Raw genomic sequence first — 18,482 nt, 5'->3', positions numbered from 1 at the left:
GTAGGAGATAATGTTGGAGATAGTCAGTTGGGACTAGCTGGAGAATTCAAACACGACATGCTAACTGCATAACTAATTCAGCATTTTATCAGACACTATTATCTTTCTCCTATTTTAGGTAGTTCTTGGTAAATACTTTTTGACTCAGCAGCACAACCCAACAGTATCCTTGATCCTTCAGTGTTCACCAAGTTTCTCCCAACATCTTTAACGTTTCTCATTCAGGTGAACTTCTCAGTATTATATCAGTAACTGCCTCTTTTTTTTTTTTTTTTCTTTCTTTCTTTCTTTTTGTTTTTACCTCCTTTTTAAGAAACAAAATCTGTAGTATTCCTCTTTAAGGAAACTGTCACCTAGTTGGGGAAGGCTAGATTCTAGAGACTGCATGCAGAGGCTGTAGCTCTCTGGAAAGTGTGTATGTAGGGGAAAAGGGGGCTGCAGATTGGAAGAAGAAGGTGTTGTGGAACTGAAGAGTGAAGTAGGGAGGCAGGAATTAGAGATAGTTTGATCTGTTTTCCTTGACTTTCATCTTTCTTGGTGACCTGAAAGTTGCTTAAGGTTGTGGCACTATCATCCTAGTGTTGAAGCAAGGCAAGTGATCTAGAGTCATACCTTTCATGATATATGAAATAGTCTTCTTTTTAGGCTCAAGTATTTCATGAAATGCCCTAAGTACCAGTGAGCTAATTACTTCAAGAGGCAACTGCTACCATTTAGGAAAATTCTAATTACAGTGGTTCTTGCAAGTAGATGATGAGCAACCTTAAGAATCACCTGTGGGCCGGGCGCAGTGGCTCAAGCCTGTAATCCCAGCACTTTGGGAGGCCGAGACGGGCGGATCACGAGGTCAGGAGATCGAGACCATCCTGGCTAACACGGTGAAACCCCGTCTCTATTAAGAAATACAAAAAACTAGCCGGGCGAGGTGGCGGGCGCCTGTAGTCCCAGCTACTCAGGAGGCTGAGGCAGGAGAATGGCATGAACCCGGGAGGCGGAGCTTGCAGTGAGCTGAGATCCGGCCACTGCACTCCAGCCTGGGCGACAGAGCGAGACTCCGTTTCAAAAAAAAAAAGAATCACCTGTGAAGTGTTATTCCCCCCCCCCCCCACTTTCTTCCTTATGTGGTAGGCGGTATTCTTTTTTCTTTTTCTTTGTCTTTTTTGAGACAGTCTCACTCTATCAGGCTAGAGTGCAGTGGCGTGATCTCAACTCACTGCAACCTCTGCCTCCTGGGTCAAGCAATTATCCTACCTCAGCCTCCCAAGTATCTGAGACTCCAGGTGCCCATCACCATGCCCGCCTAATGTTTGTACTTTTAGTAGATGGGATTTTACCATGCTGGCCAGCGTGGTCTCAAACTCCTGGCCTCAAGTGATCTGCCCACCTTGGCCTCTCAAAGTGCTGGGATTATGGGCATGAACCACCACGCCCAGCATTGTTTTCTTAAATGATAGAAATTTTGAATATTTGGTTTTGTTTTTGCCTCTCCCATCATTCTTAGGAAAGCCTTTTGTTGTAAAGGAGAAATTAGCATGTCAGTGTTCCTAGTTTCAAGAAGAGTCCAATTCTGTGATACTCATTTTTTTCAAACGTATATATTATTTAACGCTATATGCAAATAATACGAGGGATACAATGACTAATAAGGCAAAAACCATCCCCAGGAACAATCCTTCGTAGAAAAGGAAATAAAACAAGTACACAGATGATCGCGATGAGGTAGAAACTGACTCATGCCATAGGAGGTACTGATAAAACCGCCATGGAAATTTAAGCAAAAGATTTTCTTAGTTTTTTAAAGGGTCCCCAGTGGCTGGATGTGGTGGTCCGCCTGTAGTCCCAGCTACTCGGAAGGCTGAGGCGGGAGGACTGCTTGAACCCAGGAATTTGAGACCAGCCTGGGATACAAAGCGAAAACCCATCTCTTTTAAAAAAAAAAAAAAAAAAAGAATATGCTAGGAAAAGGTTCATGTGTATGTCTTTATAACCACTGTTACATTTTGATGAGTTTCCTTATAATCTCATTTTCTGTGCAGTTTTCTTAAAAGGGGGTTCATACTATGTTAGATCTTGTATAATCTAGAAGTTCTGTGTTTTAATGAACCTCCTCTGCTTCGTATTTTTTAAATTATACTTACTTTGGAAGTGGCTTTGTTTTATAGTCCATATAAACTTGGCTTATGATTTGTGAAAATGAGTACTGTTTTGTTTTTGTTTTTAATGGAAAGTCTTACGTCTAAGCCATAGAGTATTTTCTAGTCATGGCTTCCTGATACTGATAAGTATTTATAGATCATCACTCCCTTTGGGGATCAGATGGTAAAGTGATAGATTGTATTTGTCAATTATGTTGGTATTGGAACTCTGACTTGACTCAGGGATAGTGTAGTCTTGATTTGAAGGATTTGAGGTTTAAGGGTTGGATGTGATTTTTGTTTTATCGTACGGGTTTTTTTTTATTTTGGCGGAGAGTAGTGATTTGGTCTTATTTTGGGAGTATAAAATATAGAAAATCGTATAGTTTTGGGGTTTTTAGTGACGATTAACAAATATATAAAATGATAATTATGTTTGGCAGGGTAGGCCTCTCATTTTAACTCTGAAAATTAAAACCTTACACATTACTTATAATTTTTATTTGTTGTGTCTTATCTGCTGTTTTCATCATAGTGCAGTTTTTTACCTGTTTACCACATAAAAAGATGGAGAGTGCTGCTTTTTAGTTATGGCTCACTGTAGTCTTGAACTCCTAGGCTCAAGTAATCCTCCCACCTCAGCCTCCCAAATAGCTGGGACCACAGCCGTGCACCACCACACCTGGCTAATTTTATTTTTTTTTAGAGATGAGATCTCTCTCTGTTTCCTAGGCTGGGTCTCGAACTCCTGGGCTCAGGCCATCCTCCCACCTTAGCCTCCCAAAGTGCTGGGATTACAGGCATTGAGCCACGGAACCTGGCCAGGGAGTGCTGCTTATTAAGCATTTTTAATTGCTTATTTACCTATCTTGCAATGTGTAAGTGTCTATTATAGAAGCAAATTAATTTTGTAAGTTTAAGTGAGGTTTCAGGTTCCTTAGGGTCCTATTGCTAAAATATAAGTAGCACTTAACGATAACTTTTCCCATTTGCACTTCTTAGCACGTTCAGTAATGTTAATCTGGAGTATCAGGTCCATTAATTTTTAACCACAAAGTCTGAGTTAGCTTGAAAGCTGTGGACTATGGTGAACATTTGAAAATAGGCTCTAGGGGTATAGACAGGTAGGCAGCTAGAGCTATAGTACAGTAGGAAGTAAAATTTGTCAGAATTGTCTAAGTTTTTTTAAAAGAGGAAGCTATATGTAGACTTAATTTTATTGTTTATGATTCAGATATCCCAAAAGAAGGCCTGATGTTTTCTTGTGAGACATGGTGAATTATGAAGAATGCAAATGCTGCTTGAAATTCACTCTTACGGCTGGGTGCGGTGGCTCCTGCTTGTAATCCTAGCACTCTCGGAGGCTGAGGTGGGTGGGTTGCTTGAGTCCAGGAGTTTGAGACCACCCTGGGCAACATACTGAAACCCCATCTCAACTAAAAATACAAACCATTAGCCAGGCATGGTAGCGAGTGCCTGTAATCCCAGCTATGCTGGAGGCTGAGGTGGGAGAATCACCTGAGCCCAGGGGTCAAGGCTATAGTGTGCTGTGCTGACATTTGTGCCACTACTCCAACCTGGATAACCAAAGTTGAGACCCTGTCTCAAGAAAACAAAAAACAAACCTATTTTTACAATAAGATAAAACTACGCTAAATTTCTTACCTTGGCATTTTTAGAAGACTTTAAAAACAGATTTTGTATAATTGATCCTAAAAGATGAAATTAATATGGAATCCAGTTTTGAGTAAAATATATATCCAGATTTGAAGTAATGCTAGGTCTGACTGCGTCACAATCAATTCTCTTGAAACTTGCTAAGATTTTGATTGGGTGGATTTGTTTGGAGACCTGGTAATCTATTTTTAATAAGCACATTAGGTAATTCTGATAGACTACTACCAGGATTAAGAATCATTGGTCTAGAAATGCATAAAGGGTCAGATAGTATAATATTTTAGGCACTGCATGCCAAGGGAAGAAGTCAAGGGCGTTATGTATGTATTTATATAACAATTTTTATCAATGAGATTAAAAATATAAACTTGTGTGTGAGTTTTTGTGGCTAGGAATGTGAAAAAAAATTGGATTCTTTTGCAGGGATAACATTTTGCTTATTGGGATTCAACATTTTAGCTTTTTTTTTTGTCAAAATCAGTTGCAGATGTTCCTCAATTCTGATCTGTAATGAGATTTTACACATTTCATCCTCAAAAATATATTTTCACACAGATACTGCGAAATGAGCATATGATTTTTTTTTTTTTTTAATTTTTTGGAGAAGGTCTTGCTCTGTCACCCAGGCTGGAGTGCAGTGGCAGGATCACAGCTCATTGCAGCTCCAACCCCCGGGATCAGGTGATCCTCCTACCTCAGCCTCCCTAGTAGTTGGGACTACAGGCACATGCCACCACACCAAGCTAATTTTTTAACTTTTTGTAGAGATGAGGTCTCAGTATGTTGCCTAGGCAAGTTTTAAACTCCTGGGCTCAAGCAATCCTCCCACTTTGGCCGCCTTCCAAAGTGCTGGGATTACAGGTGTGAGCCACCGTGCCAGCCATAGCATATGATTTTTATTGAGCATAATCATTGCTTGAGAGATACTTACAGAATTCTGTTAGATTCTTCTCGGTGTTTGCCTCTTAGCGTGTCATTACATTGCAGATTAACCACTTGAAGGTTAGGTAGAAGCTCTTCATTTGCATAAATGGATTTTGAAATATGGAAATTTTCTTTGCACTTACATAGGGGTCTGAAAGATGCTGTTGGAACTGTAGTTAGAGTTTAGAAATACTATGTCCACTGGGAATTTGTATGGGAATGGAAGTCTCAATTCTTGTTTTTAACTTTTGACAGCAAAGGAAGTATATAAAGCAGTTTGACATTGCTTTGATTAAAACTATGCTAGCTGTCGAAATGACTACCAGAGTGTAAGTTTCACCAACAATGCCGTTTTGCTTTGTAATTTTAGACTGAATTCATTCAGAAATCAAATCAAGTCTGCCCTCAGGCTAATTTCCGAAACCATTCAGTGTTCAACAGTAGTGGTTACGGGTAGTTCTTGTTCAGGAAAAGAAATGAGTTCCATCCCTGTGCTCGGAAAAATGTCAGTAAAACTTTAGCACTGCTAAGACATCAAACTGTCAGAATTTTCACTTTTTGTTTCTGACAAAAACTCCTGACTTGATGATGGTCAAGTACACAGGAGCGTGTTAAATTCATCATTGACACTACTCGTTCAGGAACACATGATAGATTCCTGTGTTTCCCACAGGGTCCATGCTCATGAGTAATGCAGTGAATAACCCTTACACACACTTTGTATGTTTGACCCCTTTTCTGTTCCACGCATTTTTACCACCGTCAGTTGTAACACAGCCTAGCATATTCCAGTTTAGGTTGTACTCATTTAGTGTTTTCTCAGCTTCTCTGAAAATATTCTCACACGTAGCTCTTCCGCATGGTCTATTCATACAGGCTGGTTCTTCAGTCACTTCAAACTTGGCATTGCTTCCCCAAGTAAACAACAACTGAGCATTGTGGTAATAAACTCAGCAAAAGCCAAGGAAAACCACTGAACTAATTTGCCATGTTTCTTAATTGACAATTGATGGTTGTTCCCAGTGTCCTCAACTCTGAGCAGCTGATATCACTGAAAGGCCAATAGTCTTAAACAAGATTATTTTCTCTGGCCATATTTCTTCAGCTGTTACAATCAAACATGAGTTACTAACTCACTTGGCAAAATGGCATTCCTTGCTTGTCTAACAAAAACTTTGAAAACACTTTGGTTGCAGTCTCATTTCATTTTTTGTTTTGGTGAAGAAATTCTGCAACAATAAGCTGTTCTATTTTCAAATTTTGTGTGTGTTTTGTTTTTGTTTTATGACCGTTGCTTTTCTGTGGATTAGGAGGATTGAAGAAAGCTTAGTCTGTAAATGTTGGCATACGTTGTATTCTTCTAGCATAGCTATGGTGTCATTGCATAATAAATAATGCTTTACCTTGGAATTTGATAGCAAAATTATTTACATCCCGGTGTGCCTTAAAAGTGTGGTGTTCAGGGCCTTCCTTTTATTTGGATGGATGTGTATTTACTACTATTTTTTTTTTAATGTCATGGTGTGGCAATACTGGTGACACTTGCAACATTTTCAAGTTCTAACTGTCAGTGCAGTTTGTGGTGCACCAAGCAGTGGTGCAAAGTGATGAGAGCGCCACACTGCCTCAGTCTCCACCCCTCACCTCTGCTGTTGGAACCTGGAAGTTCCCATAGACAATATACCAACAGGTGAGCGTGGCTGTGTTCCAATACATTTTTATTTATGGATATTGAAGTTTGAATTTCATATCAGTTTTACATGTCATGAAATAGTCTTTTAATTTTTTTCCCCAACCATTTAAAAATGAGCCATACAAAAACAGGCATTGGGCTGGATTTGGCCTTCAGCTATATAGTTTGTGGACAGACCCCTGGTCCAGAATCTAGAGAAATACAAGGAGCAATCCATTTGCTCTCAACCAGCTCTTCCTTCTGCCGTAATAGTACTTCACTAGCACTGCTGTAGTTGTGTATACTTTTTCAGTGGTGCTGTGTTGAGGATCATTTGAAAGATCTTAATACATATTGCCAAATGGCTTTCTAGAGTATGTTTACCTTCTTTTTATTAGAAAATCTATATTTGATACCCGTCTCTATAAACTTTCTGTTATATTCTTCAGGCATGGATCAGACTTTGCTAAGACTCTCCTCTTTACCTATTTTCTATAAGCAGAGTTGCTGTTTTCTTATTGACATAAAACCAGTGGTGTTTTAGAGTATGTTCTGAAACAGGAGATCAGTTCTTCTTGTGTGTTTTTTGGCTATCCAGCTTAAATTCCATATCCTTTTAAAGAAGTGCATTCTGAATCCTTTCCTTTATATATTTTAGCTGTGCAGAAGACAGCGTTGAATACAAATGTCACCTGTTCCGTAACTGGGTCGATAAGCTGCTAAGCCTCTCTATGACTATGAATTTGTTTAATAGAAATTATTTTCTAACTTTTTTTCTTAGCTTTTCTGTTACCTTCAGGCTTAGGACTCCTGACCCATTTTGTCTTTACAAGCAAAGAATGTTTATAACAAATTATTCTTGTGAAGTGGGGGCAACATTGAGGCCATTCCAGCTTAGACACTACTTTGTAAAACTTACGTGAAATATGGTTCATGGAACCTCATAGACTTCTAATACTCAAAGGGTAACTGAAGCTCACCTAATATTGTTCGTTGACTTTGTCAATAATAAAGTCTATCTTGTGGCTAGAACCCAGGTCCACTGGCTGCTATGCCATTTAAATGGAGCTGAAATATCCATAAGGCTAAAGAAATATTGGAACACTTTTCAGAGTGCCATGCTACTTTATACTTTTCAGCCTTACTGCAGTAACCTAGAAAGTTACCTGTAGTGTGCTGAACAGAGAAAAAAGAACTAAAGGCAAAATAAAACATCTTAAGTTTTTAAAGTGTTAACTGTGAAATGAAATTTCTTTGAAAGTTTATTTTTAAAATTCCCAGGCCACTCATGGTAGCTTATGCCTATAATCCCAGCACTTTGGGAGGCCGAAACGGGTGGATCACCTGAGGTTAGGAGTTCAAGACCAACCTGGCCAACAAATTAGCTGGGTGTGGAGGCACACACCTGTAATCCCAGCTACCCCAGAGGCTAAAGCAGGAGAAGGGTTTGAACCGGGGAGGCGGAGGTTGTAGTGAGCCAAGATCGCACCATTGCACCCCAGCCTGGGCAACAGATTGAGACCTTGTCTCAAAATAAAAAACAAAAACAAAAATTCCCTTCAGTAACATAAAATGAACTGGGAAAAGTCTCAAGTCTCAAGTTATAACCAGCGAAAAGTGAGTCTTAAACCCATAATATTCTTGCCCACTACCTTAAATCGTTTACTTATTAGCAAAGAATGTGGAAGCAACACCACTTGAATGAGTCACAACAAAAGCAGATTTAGGATTAGCAGCCACATGGCATATGAGGAAAGGAGAACTTAACTTTAAATCAGTGGAACTAACTGAAATTGTTGCACAGGGCGGAACTTAAGTGGTTGGTTATCCATTGAACCACTGAACTTCTTCATGTAACTCTGGGGGAAATGGAGGCCTGAAGAAGTTTAGAGACTTGGCCAGATCACTCTTTGTTAGAGAAAGGACTGAAATTCACATCTTTTCCTTAACATTAATATTAGACAACAAGAAGACTTTGATCACTTCTGAAATTGTTAGGAAAAAATTATTGAAGGGTAACTTTCTCCCAGTAATTCATATTTTATCTGCCAGACACTTTAGGAAGGTAGGAGGAGAGGAAACTAGTTGCCTAGTACTGAGCTTCGTATAAAATTTGAATGAGGACACAAAACAGACAAAAAGAAGTGATAAGAAGCTGTTGAGCTCACTGAATTCAGAGACATCATCATGTTTCCATGGCCTCCATTTTTATTTTTTAAATTTTTCTGTTTTTAATTTTGGTGGGCACATAATAGATTCATGTATTTCTGGCGTACATGAGCTGTTTTGATACAGGCATGCAATGCATAATAATCACATCATGGAAGTACAGGGTATCTATCCCTTCAGGCACTTACTCTTTATGTTACCAACAATCCAATTATACTCTTTTAGTTATTTCTAAATGTACACTTAAATTATTAGTGACTATAGTCACCCTGTTGTACTATCAAATACTGGGCCATGTTCACTCACTTTAACTATCTTTTGTACCTATTAGCCGTCCCCACCTCCTGCCACCCCAACCCCTGCTGCCCTTCCCAGCCTTTGGTAACCGTCCTTCTCTCTATCTCCATGGGTTCAATTGCTTTGATTTTTAGCTCCCGCAAATAAGTGAGAACATGCAATGTTTGTCTTTCCGTGCCTGTCTTACTTCACTTAACGTAATGACCTACAGTTCCATGCATGTTGTTGCAAATGACTGAATCTCATTCTTTTTTATGGCTGAGTAGTACTCCATTGTGTATATGTATCACATTTTCTTTATCCATTCATCTTTTGATGGACACTTAGGCTGCTTCCAAATCGTGGCTGTTGTGAAGAGTGCCGCAGTAAACATGGGAGTACAGATATTTCTCTCCTCCATATCCTCATTTCCTTTCATTTGGGTATATACCTAGCAGTGCCATTGCCGAACACTGCCGAATCATGTTGTGGGATCTTGAGACCAAAAAATTACATAACTGCTACTTTCAAGTCTTGTTACTCAAAGTATGGTCCAAAGTACTCCTTGAATCGCAGAAACTGGGGTCCCACCTAGACCTACTAAACCAGAGCCTGCAGTGTGAGGAGATCTTATGATTCCCAGGCATACTAAATGAGGTGCTGCTTTCAGGAACACTTGGAAGTAGCTTCAGGCAGGGGCGATGCTGCAGCTGTAGAATCCCGCGAGAAAGGAAACGCAGCGGGTGAGGACTAGGAGACTCGGACACAGAGCCCTTCTTTCCCAAAATAGTTCCCCTGTTTTCTGTGTCCTCTGGTCAAGCGTTTTCATGTTAGGAATGTATTCTCATATAGTTTAGATGTTTGAAATTGCTTGGAGGTTTCGTAGAGAAAACTGGGCTCAGAGAGGATAGGCCACTTGGTAGAAGATGTATTGGAGATGTGAAGCCAGCAGCACTATCCAGGACCTTCCTGAGCAAGGCACTTCTGTCCCTGCCTGTGACTGGGGGATTTTGTATAGTATTCTCACCTCATCTCTGATTTGGTTTGTCTCTGAAGATAACTACCATCACTACTAACTTACTCACTTTAGCTAGAAAATGTAGACAAAAAGACTGTCACTTAAATTTCAGTTTTAAATTTATGTTTTATCTCAAAAGCAGTTTTCTAATTATATGTCTTCGCTGTGGATACATAGTTATAGCAAAAAGCATGCGTGTAATTCTGTCCAAATAGATGATCGCTTGGGATATTGATGCTATAAAGCATTTGTGAAATCAGCCTGCCTTTGCAGATTTAGCATTCTGTGACAGAACAGACGTTTTATATGTTTTTAGGAAGGTTAGCTGTCTGAAATTGGTGACTAAACAAAGTCTGTTTGGGTTAAGTATACAACCAGACAGTATAATATAAACTGTTGTAACAAGATCTTCCATTTCTAAGCCCTAATAACTATTTGTTTTCTTCTTGTTTTTAGGGTGAATCTGTAAAATATTTCCTGGATAACTTGGATAAACTTGGAGAACCAGTAAGTGTTTAAACTGAATGTTTATGTTTAGTGCCGTTTGAAAGCAGAAGTCAGGATATCGATGTTAGGAAATTTAGAAAAATTATGTATTAAACTATTTCTCTCTCTCTCTCTCTTTTTTTTTTTTTTAAGTGATGGCATTCTCATTCTTCCCTGCTTTATTTAGAGTGATTGGTAGCTCAGAAAATTGAATGATTTTTATTTTTTCAAAATGAAAATATTTATATTGTTTAATCATGACACTTTTTTCTCCCTCTAACTGTCCAGGTCTCTACCATTTTCTTGAGGAATGCTTTATCTGCTATTTCTTGGAACTAAAACTGTTTAGAGAAAGAAGTTTATGTTTGAAAATGATATTGTGCATTGTCTATTATACTTTAGTGTCTTTGGGTGTTTTGTTTGTAAACAGAAATAGAACACAGTGGGCTGACTGATTTCCAAATCTTTTGACAAATGACATTTTCGAATTCATGCCCCCTTTGTGTTGAGTTAGGGAGCAGGAGGGCTAGATTCTGAAGGCCTGCTGAAGAGACTCCACGAGGTAGGAGGAGTCGCCCTTGGAAAGAGAGTTTGTCATTTTCCTGTAGATATTCCTTGGAGCCGGCAGCTCTAAGCTGGCGCTGTGGCCAGCGGGGCCCACTGCAGGCAGAGCAGCGCCGCTTGTTTGACCTCCGTATTGGACGTACACAGAAGAGTTCACTGGGAGAAAGGTTTCTGCTGTTTAGGAAAATTTTGAAGATCATTGCCTTAGAGTCATCTGTTACTCTCTAAATGTAGTGCAGCTTCATTTGCCTCCTCATAAGGCAAATGTCTTCTTCTTCACACAGCTGGTATGAGTGTGTCCTCATCAACATACTCTGCTCTGCCAGACTATTTAGCACTTGATTACATGAAGTTCTGTGCTTCATGTGAAGCAGCCTTTAGATTGCCAACTAGATTGTTAGCTTTAATAGAGATAATAATAGAGAACTTTTTATTTTTATGGAATTACATTTTTATCAAAGCTCAGGGCCGCCAGCATGTTTCTGAAGGAGCTGGTGTAGGTGTATGCTGTAAGTTGGTATTGCCTTCTAGAAAGCAGTTGGGTGTTAAGTATCCAGAGTCATTAAAATGTTTGTAACCTTTAATCTTATAATCGTATCCCTGATTATTTTAATCTTAGGAAATAGTCCAAAATTAAAAATAGGCCGGGCGCGGTGGCTCACGCCTGTAATCCCAGCACTTTGGGAGGCCGAGACGGGTGGATCATGAGGTCAGGAGATCGAGACTATCCTGGCTAACACGGTGAAACCCCATCTCTACTAAAAATACAAAAAATTAGCCGGGCGTGGTGGCAGGCGCCTGTAGTCCTGGCTATTCGGGAGGCTGAGGCAGGAGAATGGTGTGAACCCTGGAGGCGGAGCTTGCAGTGAGCCGAGATCACCACTGCGCTCCAGCCTGGGCGACAGAGCGAGGCTCCGTCTCAAAAAAAAAAAAAAAGAAAAAAAGAAAAAATAATGTGCTTGAGAATTTTAATTGCAGTATTTCTGTTCATTATGGCTAAAAATTGGAAACAACCTTAATGACCACTAGTAGGGGAATGTTCATGTGAAGTACAACACATGAATGCATTTGGTCTATGTGATTGTCTTGTAAAATGAGGTATGACTGTATCAGCATATGGAGCAGTTCACAAAATATTAAGCAAAAACGTAGAGGCAGGCTGAACATTGTGTGCATATGCTGATTATAAGTAAAGTAGGCGTGTATGTGAACAAAAGCTAGAAGAAAACATGGAAAAGCTAACACTTGAGTCCAAGGGTTATTTAATGAATGGCTGTTGGTTGCCAGTAGCTAAGAACCCGCCTACTTTTTAAAAATTCTTGATTCTGGCTGGGCGCAGTGGCTCACGCCTGTAATCCCAGCACTTTGGGAGGCCAAGGCGTCCCAAATCACTTGAGGTCAGGAGTTCGAGACCAGCCTGGCCAAAATGGTAAAACCCCATCTTTACTAAAAATACAAAAAATTAGCCGGCCGTGGTGGTGCACGCCTATAGTCCCAGCTACTCGGGAGGCTGAGGCAGGAGAATCGCTTGAACCCAAGAGGTGGAGGTTGCAGTGAGCTGCACTCCAGCCTGGGCAACAGAGCAAGTCTCCATCTCAAAAAAGTATGTATATATATGTTCTTAATTCCATTGCAGTATTTTGAGACAGTGAGTATTCTTGTTGTAATGAAATTTCAAAATCATATTACACTATTCAGAAAGGCATAAAATGCAGCATTGTGAATAACGGTCAGCATTGTTTTAAATCCTGCCTTGATTTTTAAAATATTTTGACCTTGATGATAAATATTAGCTGTCCTGCTCATGTATTACCAGAAAGCTGTGTTGTAGTTTTGGAAAACTGCTAGACTAAGAAGGAAGAACCAGTTACATTGCATAAGGAAGTGTGCCATCACAGAGTAGCCGGTGACTTGTGTGACCAGCAGCTTCTGTTTGTTCGGGGTCTTACAGTTCACTGACCAAGAGTGCAGAGAAGAGCTCATTTGATCCTTGCAACAGCCCTCCCTCCCAGGAGGTAGACAGGCCAAGTGTGATCACCTCCATTTCACAGACAGAGGTGCTGGCACTCAGAGTAAGTGACTAGTTTGAGTTCTTGGGTCAATAAGTAAGAAAGCTGGAACATAGTTAATTATAGGAGAGAAAGGGTTTTTCACACGTAATACAGCAGCAGTGAAAACATAGAAGTTCTAAGTCGTGAGTGGGGTTGCACAGTAAAGGAACTTTTAGAATAGGTTAGAGAGAGGTGGGCAGAACTTGGAACTAGGGAGTGATCCTTGTGAATTGGCACTGGAATCAGATCCTATGGCTTTTTTTTTTTTTTTTTTTTTTTAGACGAAGTCTCACTCTGTCACTCAGGCTGGAGTGCAGTGGCGTGATCTCAGCTCAGGCTCACTGCAAGCTCCACCTCCCGGGTTCACGCCACTCTCCTGCTGCAGCCTCCCAAGTAGCTGGGACTACAGGTGCCCGCCACCACACCTGGTTAATTTTTTTTGTATTTTTGGTCGAGACGGGGTTTCACTGTGTTAGCCAGGATAGTCTCGATCTCCTGACCTCGTGATCCGCCTGTCTCAGCCTCCCAAAGTGCTGGGATTACAGGTGTGAGCCACCGAACCCAACCCCCATGGCTTTTAATAGATGAGCAACGAGCAGCGTGGAGAAGGTGGATATACAGACAGGAAGATCACTCTGGCTAGAACCAAGAGTGGCTAATAGTGGGGAGTAAAATTGCAGGTAGATGTATAGCAGTGAGGGCGAGTGAGAACAATTGATAAGACTTCAGCTTAAATTTGGAGTAGTATTGCAAGGATGAAAACAAGTAGATTCTGGCCATTTGTAGTAAATTTTGAACCCATCCTGCTAACATTTTAATGTATCTTGGCTTTTTTACGGGGAGCACAAATGGGGTCTTGCTCTATTGCTCAGTGTACTCTCAAACTCCTGGCTTCAAGTGGTCCTCCTGCCTCAGCCTCCCAAAGTGCTGGGATTATAGGCGTGAGCCACCATGTCTGACTAGTCTTAACATTTTATAGTAAGCATAATCTATCTGAAAATGTCATTTAAAAGGTCATTTTGTTGCATATCTATTCACTAGTCCAGTTAGTAGTCCATTAAAAATTCGAATTACTTCTGGATTGCTGAGTATAAAACAATTTTTCCTTTTCCAGGATTATATTCCATCACAACAAGATATTCTGCTTGCCAGAAGACCCACCAAAGGCATTCATGAATATGACTTTGAAATTAAAAATGTTCCTTTCAAAATGGTTGACGTAGGTGGTCAGAGATCAGAAAGGAAACGTTGGTTTGAGTGTTTCGACAGTGTCACATCAATACTTTTCCTTGTTTCCTCAAGTGAATTTGACCAGGTGCTTATGGAAGATCGACTGACCAATCGCCTTACAGAGTCTCTGAACATTTTTGAAACAATCGTCAATAACCGGGTTTTCAGCAATGTCTCCATAATTCTGTTCTTAAACAAGACAGACTTGCTTGAGGAGAAGGTGCAAATTGTGAGCATCAAAGACTATTTCCTAGAATTTGAAGGGGATCCCCACTGCTTAAGAGACGTCCAAAAATTCCTGGTGGAATGTTTCCGGAACAAACGCCGGGACCAGCAGCAGAAGCCCTTATACCACCACTTCACCACTGCTATCAATACGGAGAACATCCGCCTTGTTTTCCGTGATGTGAAGGATACTATTCTGCATGACAACCTCAAGCAGCTTATGCTACAGTGATGTACAAAAGACTTGCTGTTTTAATATCTTTTTGTGTTTTTGATGTTTTCTGTTTGTTTTGTTTTTTTAAAATAGCAGTTTACAACCAGAATTAGAACAATCTTAATTCTATGTTTAACTTCTTGAAAATCTTAGTACTTTTTCTGCGGCCTTTGGTTTGTGGCTGAAAGCTGTTGAGTGACACATCGCCAAGATTTGCTGTAATGCAGGCTTTGATCTGTTTCACCATGGCTTCTATTCAAGTCCGGTTAAAACTTCCCAGCTGACCTCAGACTAGGCATATTTCAGGCTTTAAATTATTCTACTTTTCAAACTGAATTCTCCTGCAGTGCCAAGTATCAAAGGTGTCCTTAAATACTTGTAGGGATGAGGTTAGGAATATTCAGTTCCAAAGCAAGTAAGGTATCTTCTGTCCGCCTTACACACAGCAGTGCCACTTGTTGCCTAACTCTGTGGTGACCTCCCATTTTGCAAGGGCTATTAGAAAAAAGTTTGGTCTAAGAAATGGCATTCTGTAGATTCATAGAAGGTTTAGCCTTCATGTTTTAATTGCTTGTGTACACAACAGCTGTTTTGCTTTTAGATTTCTGTGTTTCTGAAGGTAATGTTCTTCGTGTTTTCAAGTTTACATAAGGTCTTTGGTCTGATGCTGATGAAGAATTCACAGGTGGTACGGGAGAGCAAAAGGCAAGCAAATGCTATTTACCGTGTTTTGGTCAAACGTAATGAGTGAAATAGAATTTGCCTTTCTCATATTTAATTATCATGTAGTTTAATGTACCATATGTGAAACATTCTGGCCATAGCAGCAACTAAAAACTGCAAGCAACTTGGTAACAGAACTTTCTAAATAAACTTAACCTGTTCCAGAATGTCATATAGTTGACTTTTAAGCCCTATCTCAGTTGGTCAGTAAAGACCAGTCCTTACTGTAGGAAATCATTGTGTATCATCACAAACATCTATCTTTTGCTGTCCTGTCCAGTCCCATCAGCTCCACACTGTGGCATTTGTGGGATTGTTTTGTTTATTTGGAGCTTGCCAAGGGCAGTATTTTTCTGTCAAACTATTCAAGAAGGCATTATTTGAGATTCCTGTTCATTCTTGGTGTGTCTCTAAAAGATACAGTATGTATACATTTGTATAATTGTTGTTTATGAAAGTCCAGCTTTTTTGAGGTATATTTTAAATGTTTTAAGGATGCTTCTAAGGATAAGTAGGAATTTTTTTAGTTCGCACCTGAAGATGATTACATTGACACCCCCCCCCCCCCCCCCCCCCCCCCCCCTTCCCAAATTAAAATGTGTCGATGAAGTAGCTTTGTGATTGTAGATACATTCATAGTGAACTCATCAGAATGGCTGCTTTGCAGTACTGAAATACTATCTTGTAGGCTGTATGTAGTGTTACAGTTAGATCAGAGAAACAGAAGTCCAAGGCTGGCAACAGCTTCAAAAGTCTGACAGCTTTTCTACTTTTCCTGAAAATTTTAAGACTGTGATATCTGTCGTTTTACTGTATAGCTGACTGTGTACTCAGGTATTTTATTGGTCCTTGAAAGATTGGTCGTTATGGATCACCCAGCCTTTCTAAGTCAGTGGCTGTTCTGTCTTGATGTCTGATACGAGAGTGGGGCTCTTCAGTAAACTAACCAGGGATTGTTCTTGACATACCTGACTTTTCTCACATTTGAACTTCCACTATCATTGTATCCATATAACTTCCAGTGTTTTCATGCCATGGTAATACATGAGCTACACATACGTAGCCTGGCACCGTGATGCAGGTGTTCATGGTATCATTCATGCATGTTTGAATAGTTCTACATCTAGTGCTTCTTGCCAAAAAGAATACATTGTTGAAATTCACAAAGTTAACATAACGGCAGTGCTGATGAATATCGGAATGTGTGCACAGTAACATTTGGACTGTTCAGTGGAGAGTTTACCCATACATTTAGCAAATTGAATGGCCAAAACATTTGACTCCGGTGAGGGCTCAAGTTAGATCCCTATAGAAAGAGGACACTTCATCTTACTGAAGTCATAATTAAGATCTGTGATATGAACCATAGATATTGCCAGACAAAGCAGAAATCACCAAGTTTCCCCCTTTTGACTTACCACCAAGAAGTGTTAAAACACCAAATAGATAGCGTGTTATTTTGGGCATTTGCAGTTTTCTTCCCTGCTGCATGTAATGTCTCAGAATCAACATTCTTTTAAAATCTAGACTATATTTTGAGGCAGTGAATTACTTATATTCAACTTGGGCTTGTTTTGACAGTCAGTAGAACTTTAAGTTCAATCTAAAGGCTTTAGTCCACATTTTTTTTATATGTTTTATTTTCAAACCATTTGAAAGGAGTCTTACACCTATATCATGAAAATAGAATCCTTTTGAAATACCACTATAGGGAGAGAGAGATGAAATTTAGTGAACAGAATTGAAAAGGTGCTCATAATTTTCACTATGCCAACTTACCCCAGTCTCTAAAAAAGTAATTTGGATATAAAGTTCTTTGATGTATTTGATTTTCTAAATCTTTATGGTTATGATTTGGAATAAAATGTGCCTAATCCTGTATTACATTCTGTTCTTAAATCTGAATGCCTTCTCATTTAATTCTGAAGAAATACCACACAAGTGTCTTCATTGACCTTGAAGAAATGTGTACACAGTTGCCTTATAAAACAAATTTAGACCATAACTTTTATAAAGGGTTTTGTCAAATGTTTTCTGAAAATGTGAGTAATTTAAAGCATGCCTCTGCCCCTTTAATATTTTTAGTAACCTCCATAGTTGCTGTCTGCCAAATACTAAACTGAAATCTTCATTGCAGTTTTATTATCTGGAAAGGGCACTGGATTGCTCTGCAACCAAAGAAAGCAAATGTAGAATGAAACAAATCATTCACTTTGTCTTATTTTAAGGTGTATTGGCATGTAATTTGCATAGAGAAGGTCTTCTGGTTAGTCTCTCAAATTGAGGCTGTTTAGGGAAATCCTTATTCAGTTGGTGGCAGTGGTTGGTTTAAAGTAGAAGGAAATAAGATCACCTTAATACCAGAAATGATTAGAAGTGCTGATTTAGATTCAACAGATACCATATGCCCTTATCGTTTTTTGTGAGAAGAAATGGGTAAGTCCTAACTTTCAATGTGTACCCAAATACTTGTATTTATGCTTTTGATAAAATGTATTTTCAGCATTATTACACATCCGATTATGCCTTATTTATATATGAAGAGTAAAGTTACCATGTTATACTGTTATGTCCTAAAATTCAAATCACTATTTGAGAAACCCTCAAATTGGTGCTTTCATTATATAATGATACATTTAGACAAAACCCCAAACCAAGCCATTTGAAACAAGATTCTCTCCATTGCAGTTTGTAGCAATGTTATTTCTGTGTATATCATGAGAAGGCTAAATATCAGTGTTAATTTCTTGTTTGAATCCATGAAATCGTGCCTGTAAAGCCCAAACGTTTGTAACAAACTCCCTAATAAATTTAGAGAAAGTCACTCTGTTACCATTTCATTTATTTTAGTTTTATTTGAGGAATTAAGACCAGAAGTTTTGCTCATGTCTTTTTCACTTAGAAATCTTAGTTTGTCGGCCGGGCGCGGTGGCTCAAGCCTGTAATCCCAGCACTTTGGGAGGCCGAGACGGGCGGATCACGAGGTCAGGAGATCGAGACCATCCTGGCTAATGCGGTGAAACCCCGTCTCTACTAAAAAATACAAAAAAACTAGCCGGGCGAGGTGGCGGGCGCCTGTAGTCCCAGCTACTCGGGAGGCTGAGGCAGGAGAATGGCG

General features: G+C 39.6%; 1 protein-coding gene across 2 annotated transcripts in view; it reads left to right on the top strand.

The window, feature by feature from the left end:
• GNA13 (G protein subunit alpha 13) overlaps window positions 1–18,188 on the top strand; it is a 47,581-nt gene extending 29,393 nt beyond the window's left edge. The window contains exons 3-4 of one of the 2 annotated variants that reach the window (XM_003913310.4): window positions 10,328–10,378; window positions 14,087–18,188. In XM_003913310.4, coding sequence (XP_003913359.2) covers window positions 10,328–10,378; window positions 14,087–14,659 — 624 coding nt within the window. In that variant the 3' untranslated portion in view covers window positions 14,660–18,188. The remainder of the gene's footprint in view (window positions 1–10,327; window positions 10,379–14,086) is intronic. The other variant, XM_017950882.3, reaches the window with a different exon arrangement.
• Window positions 18,189–18,482: the final 294 nt, after the last annotated feature.

This window comes from Papio anubis, chromosome 17 (genome assembly GCF_008728515.1).
Source record: "Papio anubis isolate 15944 chromosome 17, Panubis1.0, whole genome shotgun sequence".
NCBI classification, from domain to species: Eukaryota; Metazoa; Chordata; class Mammalia; order Primates; family Cercopithecidae; genus Papio; species Papio anubis.
Note: the sequence above shows the minus strand (reverse complement) of the source record. Positions and strands in the feature narration are given on the sequence as shown.